This window comes from Acyrthosiphon pisum, chromosome X (assembly GCF_005508785.2).
Source record: "Acyrthosiphon pisum isolate AL4f chromosome X, pea_aphid_22Mar2018_4r6ur, whole genome shotgun sequence".
Lineage (NCBI taxonomy): Eukaryota > Metazoa > Arthropoda > Insecta > Hemiptera > Aphididae > Acyrthosiphon > Acyrthosiphon pisum.
The window spans coordinates 118,501,713-118,510,236 of NC_042493.1; the positions used below are offsets into that span (position 1 = coordinate 118,501,713).

The window sequence follows — 8,524 nt, forward strand, 5'->3', positions numbered from 1 at the left end:
TTTTTATTACTCCAGTTAAAAGTGTTGAGAGGTGAGAGAGTGGAGATTTTCCAATATTCCCCACCCATTTAGCTATATCGTTTTCTTTTTTGATCCCCGCCCTTTCAGAAATCATGTCTACGCCACTGTCTATAGCCTATCAGCCAGTAACCTTATAATATTATTTAGTAAAGAATCATTTTTAGATGGATTGTTGAATACTTGAACGTTATAATTTATCATACAACATTTAAGACGAAATAAATATAACGATATTATTTTTACCTGACAAGACCATCATTGTAAACGTATATCTTAAGTGGATCACATGATGCTATTAAAGTATACAAACGCATGTCAAATTTATAGCCGTCTAACAACAATGGCTAAAACAATATAATTACATAATTAACGTTTAATATAAATATGTAATAATATACATTATTATTTATAGTTTTACAATAATTGTTTTTGTTTACTTTGGAAATATAAAGTTGACAAATCATCTGCTTATATTGATTAATTTTTTTCGGAGATTTTGTTATGTATATTCCGGTTCCTTGACTTCCTGTTGTTGGTTTTAAAATATATGCTGCACTTTTATGTTGATTCATGTAAGTTTGAAATTTTATGTAACTAAGATAAATTAAATTCTATTTATTGCATGTCGATTACTTCTCAGAAAAATCTTACTCTGATGGTAAATACCACGTCATAGGATAAAAGTTATAATCGTCTGGAAAACTATTGGACATTGTGTTGAGATTGCGAGCTAATGAATCCTTACGACAAATCTCTGACATACCCAAAAAATGATTCGTCTTCTGAAAATTATAAGCTACATAATCGGATCAATTTATTATCTACCGTACATTTTAATATTTTATAGGATTGGATATTATGCTTATTATTCAATACTCAGTGAGAAGAGATAAAGTTTAGAATGTGGTCATTTTAGGTATGCCTTATGTGACATACAGAAACGTATATTAGGAATTTTTATACTCTTGCCGCTTACTCCTTATATAAATTCAAATTATCGATAGCAAAAATAAGCTGTATAAATGGTTTATTTTAAATATGAAAAAAAAAACTCTTTAAAAAAATTAATATTATATATCAGCATTTAGAATTAAAACAATATTATAAACGCAAATAATATGCCCATATAAAAAAGTCACCGCCTAAATTACGTTAATATTGGGTTATATGGTATTAGTACAGATTTTATCGCTAAATTATATTATATTATGCAAGAACCCACTCTACATAATGTCATCCCTCCTAACTAGTACCTATTTGTTTTAAATAGAATTTAAATAAAAACCAGGCTGGTCTCAAGAGTGCATATTTTCAATACCTACATATGTCATATATATAAACATGGTGCTAGCTACTCGGTTATAGGTTAATTCATATTGGATCGGGGGATATACATGTTTAAGTAATGATGACACAACGCATTTAAAAACGTACCTATTATGGGCAGAAAACTGTCAAGAGTTGAAACCATAATTGTTAAGAGTTTTTCAATAATTTTTTTTTACGCTTGCATCGAAAGTTTAATTTACGATGTGGGTTGAAGGCTTGAAGCGTTGGAAAATTACGTTTTTCCGTCTAGTGGACAGTAAAGGCTTTTTTACCGCCTTCTACGTCAGAAAAGTTTCGGTCCACATTAGATTTATTTGCATTAATATATCGATACGTTTTGTCTATGATAATATTACATCAAATACTGACTGGTATTAAGAATAGCTTACTTGGTATTTTTTTAAATTTTTGGCTTTTTTAAAGTCCATGGGTACGTTACACCACCACAAATCCCACGATTCGTCAGGCTTCACTATATGCATGCCCATTGTCGTCGCTACTTCGTGTACAATGGAATAAGTACAATTTTGCAAGCATATCGCTCCTCTTTAATATTACAACAAAATAACATAATGTTTACGATATAAATCTTCTTTCTTCAACATTTTCACAATCGTTTATTATATAAGATTAGGCAAGTAACTTACGCAGGATTTTAGTTCGGTTACGGTCCTACCTAAGATCAACCACAGTCCCGTTTGGGGGAGTGGGGAGGGTGCTATGTATTTCCCCATTTCAATTATTTGATGGCTAAACAGTTTTTTCAGGCTAAAGAGTTTTTCAATAATTCGTCTACGTTTTGAGTACCTATTAACTTGGTCATCTATTGAGTCTCATATTCAGGGCTTAATGAACATGGTAAATATTGATGATACGATTATAGTAGACTTTGAGCAATGTTCAGCAACAAAAAACACTGAATCATTGATTCTCGATGTTATTGCTATTTTACAATTCATTTTATATCTATTAAAAATGGTTTACAATTTTTAGTCTGAGGATTATTACGGCAGTAAAAAAATAAAAAATAACTTTTTTGTAGTAGGAAGACATTTTTACAATTTAGTATTAATACTCAGAGAACATTATACAGGAGCGTTAAGAAAATACTGAGGTAAGCACTATTTTCTAGTGTAAGCTATTTTAATTTTACCAAAAAATATGTCAAGGTTTAGTATTCTTATTTAATATTTACTAAATAGTAAACATAAAAATGGGAAAAGTTTAGCGTTCGGTGGAAATGCTTAATATTATGTGTAATTATTACTCCAATAAATGTAGGAAAACATTACGTTTATATGGTATATTAGGTTTTTTTAGTAGGTATATAATTTGTTCAACTTACTTTTTTTGTATTTCGTTTTCCTCAGGAAGCTGTTGAATAGAACATTTTTTCTCCATCGCAGAATCTAATGAGAAAATGCAAAAATAAAGTAGTATAATAATATATTTTAAACAACATTTGTTTGAGCTTATTTTATTTGGTTGTCATGAGAACTGTTTCAATGTGTTGGCCGTTTATTTAATCATTTAATCTGTAATATCATATATTCAAATTACTCATAATATATATTAGGGTATGTTATAAACATAAGTCATAATATACTATTATAGTATCAAATATTGTAGTGGATTACAATGGAAATTATAACATTGTCTTCTATAACAATATTTTATCGTAATAAATTATATTGTTATAAACCTGTAGCTGTAGACTGTTGGTTATTTGTTCAAAATAAAATGATAAACTATAAACGAGAAGTGACCACTGCACGAGTAAAATAAAATAAATGGCTTTAATGTTATCATAAACACAAAGTTGACCACATTTTACTGTAGTTGTTTATTTTAATACATCGACTGCTCAATAATTTATGCACGTGTTGTTGCAGTATCAGCTACGATATAGTTATACATTTAGACATTTTGAAAGAGAGCTCGGAGCATTGTACATAGGTGTAATAAATGTATACGCAGCACGTGCGTAAAAAAAATTAGCACAGAACACCGATAAATTACAGATTGTCAACAAAAATTCTGGTCAGACAGATTAATTCGTACCTAAACAAGTCGACAGGTCCGATGTATAAGCATTTCATCATTAACAATTAGGGCTAGGGACTTTATTCTCTAAAAAACCTTAAAATATGCATGCAATTATGGCCTTAAAATATGATCAAATATGCCTTAAAAATATTTTATTTCTCATTAAGAACTAAAAATTACAAATTTTCAATTATAAATAAATATTGTCTTTATAATTTAATAATTTTTAAAATCTTACCTAATTATTACTATTTATTATTTTTATTATGGTTACTTATTCTTTAAACTTGCATTTAAACATAACAAAAAGAAACAAAAATTTCAATTTTAAATGAATATTGTGTTTATAATTTATTAATTTTTAAAGTCTTACCCAAATGAATTGCATTGTGTGACTAATATTTTTCGTATATTTTCAAATGTAAATGAGCGCCGATTGTTCACTTATAAATTTTTGTATCTCGAAAACGAACGCTCGTTATCAACAGATGTTATTGGAGCAAATTTATAGTATTTCAAGTCGTTGACTTCCAAGCAGGCCCAGATTGGCCCATCGGGATGTCGGGAAACTTCCCGGTGGGCCGGTATCCTTGAGGGCTGCTATGGCCGCAAACATTTTTTAATTTTGTTATAAATTGTCATGAATTTTTTTTTCATATTTTTCAATATTCATTATTTAATAATTTACGTTTTTATCATAATTATTTTAATTTCTGACTTCTTATGGCAGTTGTAGATATACTGGCACAGATGGTAATAAATTACTATCTATATCTATGTATATCTGTGTATACAAATCGGGTGGATATTTGAAAGGCATATGTTATGGTTAAAAACACTACAAAAGAATTTAAATTATTAAGAAGAGATGAAGTGTGTTGATAATTTTAATAACACAGAAAATATCAAATTGGACGAAAAAAACCAAGAATAAAATAGTAATATTGACTTTATTATTGAAGAAAATTACCCACATTAAGGTCAAGAAAAAAAAAATGCAATACGAGATAGAACAGAAGACGAACCAATGATAATTGATCCATATAATAAATTTGTTATTGAAGTGTATAACGTTGTCATGGATGGTGTGATAAATATTTTTGAAAAACGATTTTTTAATTATATATTTTACTGATATTATAGTATAGAGGGCCGGTCTAAATATTTTTCTCCAAAATGTCAAGTAAATTTTGTATTCCATGATAGGGCCCATTAAAAAAAAACTGATCCGTTGGCCTTTTTGTGTGCCGGGCCGATACTGTAGGTACATTTAGGTATTCCGCCGCGTTTGGAATGCCGCGTTTTCCGCAGTGTTTCCGTCGAATTGAAAATGCATTGGTTTATATCGGAGCCGCTATACACAACGGGCGTACAATGCGTAATACGGAAGAAAACGCGGCGTATTACGCCCGTCATGTATAGCTGCTCCGATAAGAACCAATGCATTTTTAATTCGACGGAATACGCCGTGTATAGCTCCTAGCAAATATATTATACCTAAAAACAATAACTTACTTCCACCGACATTCAACTACAGATGATGATAATAATAATAATAATAATAACATCTTACGGTCACGTTTTTTCGTTACTTAAAAAACACGAAAAAAATTATTCTGCGTTTTGGCTATGCTGCGCGTGGGCCCGAATGAGATAACAAATCATAAGCGTGCGCAGGTCTTCTTGGCAGGGGAGGCAATACCTTAGCTAAGGAGGTCCAGACTCCAAACCCCTCTTCCGATGTTTTTCCCAACTTGATATGAGGTAACGATAATTTAAATAAATCCTCACACATAATTAAGTATATGGTTCTATTAAACCGTGATATTGTTCCATACGGTTAAGAGTTAGGTTAAACATAAAATTATCAAAAGAGTTTTCAGTAAGTCCTTTTTAACAATATCTTTGACAGTCAAGAAGACATAAAAAAAAAATTATTAAGAATATATAATAAAAAAAAAAGGTTGGCAAGTGGGTGTCGCTCTTCTGTATAGTAGGTTACAAGTGGGTCACTGTGTCGGATGGTGTTAAATTCGAATTTCAATTAAATAAGAAAATCGGTACATGAGAAATCGAGTGAATATCCAATGTTGTAAAAATATGAACTTCAAACGCTCATAAAAATTTAATTTGATTTGTTTGTAGACATTTTGTTTTTTTTTGATAAAGGTAGAAAAACTTATGAGGAATCTTGTATTACATTTTCAAATCTTAGATTTAATAGAACATTTTTTATGAATTTCTAACTCAAAATAATTTTCAGTTAACAGTTAACAAATTATAAATTTAACTTGATAAATTAAAAGTTAATATAGAAAAAAATATTAACTTAACTCAGACTAAAAAAAGTGAATCTATTTTGTATGTAATTAGTATGTAAATCACATAAAGAGTGAATGTGTCTTTCTAGTTTCTATAATTTATAAATTATAAAAATCAATTTTATTGTACTTTTATCATAATGTACACTGTATACCCTTTTACTTTTACTTTACTTACTATTATTTACTAATTTAAACTATACTCATCTCAAATTAATAATTTAACGAATATATTTTTTTTATATCGTATAGCAATTAAATGTCATAATACGTGAAGATGAGTACATGACCTTCATATATAATATATATTATAAGTTATACATAACAATACAATTTAATACATAACAATTGTTAATTTGTAATTTAAAATGATTAATTTTATTAAAAAGTAAAAACATTTATAATCGCAATTCGCATAATATATAATTTACAACTTAATAAAATATATTAATATACACAAAATTACGTTATCAAGAAAAAAAAATAGAAATGTTTGTGTTATTATAGTATTGGATTATTTTTCTTTTATACTGATATAGTAATATTTACGTACAAACGAAAAATTTCAAAATGTTTTTAACTTGATGGATTTTTTTTAAATCGACTGAGAAAAGTTAAGTTATTTCAACTGTAAATTAAACTAGTTAAATTCATATGTTGATTAGAAAATAAACTAACTAGTTAATGCCCACCTTTGGCGATTACTGTGCTCGCCAAGTACCTGAGTCGTGTTGGACAAGCTTTTATGTCAATCAATAAAACAACCAATAAATAATAAATATATGTACTTACTTAAAATATTATATTAATGACTTAACTGTAAAAGTGATTGTAATTGTAATTCATTTTTTTTTTAATCGTCAACATTTTTAACAATGGCCTGCTAAGAAAGCTATGCTAAATCAAATACGTGGCTCAGGAAATGTTTTTAAGCCCACCAGTCTATAACACCTAGAATATGATTAAACAGAGAGTCATAAACATTATAAAATGTCATGATACCAATATAATATTAGGTATATGATATCAGTAAAGCACGATTCCGGACGTTTTACCTTTTTGGGAACACAATTCCGTACGATTTTCTGTGCAAAATTGCCATTTATTATTTATTATTGTCAATGTGGGTGTGGCTGTGCTGTACAGTAGATTACAAGTAGGTCACTATACTGGATGATGTTAAATCGGAATTCAATGATACTACATAATTTTATAGAAAAAACAATTCTGAGCGAAGACTGTCAGTCAGCCTATGATATTACTAAGTATATCTGATGATATAATTGTGATTAAAGTAATTTATATATAAACTATTTACATGGAACCATGTTTTAAATTTTCAATCCTTAGATATAAAAGTTGAACATTTTATAAATTTTTAACTACAAAATAATTATTAAATTTTAAAATTGACAAATGTTGTATATATTCGAACTTTATTGACAACTATAGAAAATACAATTAAAATGATTTAAAAATGACTATGTCTGTAGACAGCTCAAAAAGAGTCAAAATATTTTCAAAATTTGATGTTGTATAGAAAATGAGAATATAAAAATTCATTTAAATTTACATGAATTTTTAGTTATAGTTATTTGTTTTTGAATTACAACAAAATAACAAATTCACTATATGAGAAATCGTGTGAATATCCAATGTTGTACAAATTTGAACTTCAAACGCTCATAATAATTTAATTTCATATATTACGATAATCTTTATATACTCCTTATAAAAAATTATCTTGCCCATATTATATCTTAAATATTTGTAAATTTCCATTATAAAAGCTTGTATTAAAAGAAACGTTGTATCAGGAACATTTTCAATCTTTTCGACCCAGTGAAAAAATGTTAATCGATATTTAAAGAAAAAACTAAAAATCAAAATCAAAAATTTCTCATGCACAGCTCGAAAAGAGTCAAAAAATTGTATTTATTCGGTGAAAATGTCAAGTATCTAAGGTGTTTGATTTACGAAAAAGCAAGAAATTTGTTCCCCAAGAAATCGCGCATCGAAAAAATTTCAAACGCTCGTGAAAAATTAATATGACTTTCCGCCCGAGTGAGATTCTGGAAAACTTTTGAGGTAGAACAATGTGAACCTTGTATTCAACTTTCAAATCTTAAATGATGCAAAGTGAACAATTTTTAGAACTGTTTTTTTCAAGCTCAAAATGACGAGGATTTGCTACGAAGCCGACGATTGCCGCGCGGTGCCGACGATCGACGATGGATGTCGATGACGATTTTCGATGACCAAGTTAGTAAAAAGTTTATAAAAACAGAAATTGTGAGACCAGGATTGCATGGTTTATTCGTTCGGCTTTGACTTCGCGATTGACGGCGGCATATTATTAATATTACAATAATATTATAATTTTATTATAATATTAAAATATACTGTGTCTATGGTAGCTACTCACTGCATGCGATCATGTTACTTACAGTCTGAAAATTTGATCCTTCGTCACTTATTAAGGACTTATATTATGGACCTTATTAGAACCTCATCCAAATAAAGTGCTTACAATGTCCTGCCGACTATAATGACCATATATTCGGCTATTGAAAGCGAATCGTTTTTAAGTGATACAGCAATATTCTGTATCCACCGCGAGCACGATGTATATAGAGAAGATCATCTTTACATCGTTAGTGTGCGTGAGTTCCTCGAACTCTTTATGTCAGAGGTTCCCAACTTTTTTAGTCGCGTGGACCACCAATTAAGTAAAAAAAAAACTTTGAGGCCCACTTACCCACACGGGTTTAAAATATAAACGCACACACAATACACACGTGTATGAA

The 8,524-nt window shown here is 29.0% G+C and overlaps 1 protein-coding gene across 1 annotated transcript in view; it reads right to left on the bottom strand.

The window, feature by feature from the left end:
• LOC100163909 (tubulin polyglutamylase TTLL6-like) overlaps positions 1-2,804 on the bottom strand; it is a gene marked incomplete at its 3' end in the record, with an annotated part of 3,774 nt that extends 970 nt beyond the window's left edge. The window contains exons 1-5 of the mRNA XM_029485459.1: positions 2,696-2,804; positions 1,740-1,896; positions 673-803; positions 459-615; positions 265-365 (exon numbers count right to left, since the gene is read on the bottom strand). Of these exons, the coding sequence (XP_029341319.1) occupies positions 265-365; positions 459-615; positions 673-803; positions 1,740-1,896; positions 2,696-2,751 (602 nt within the window). The remainder of the gene's footprint in view (positions 1-264; positions 366-458; positions 616-672; positions 804-1,739; positions 1,897-2,695) is intronic.
• Positions 2,805-8,524: the final 5,720 nt, after the last annotated feature.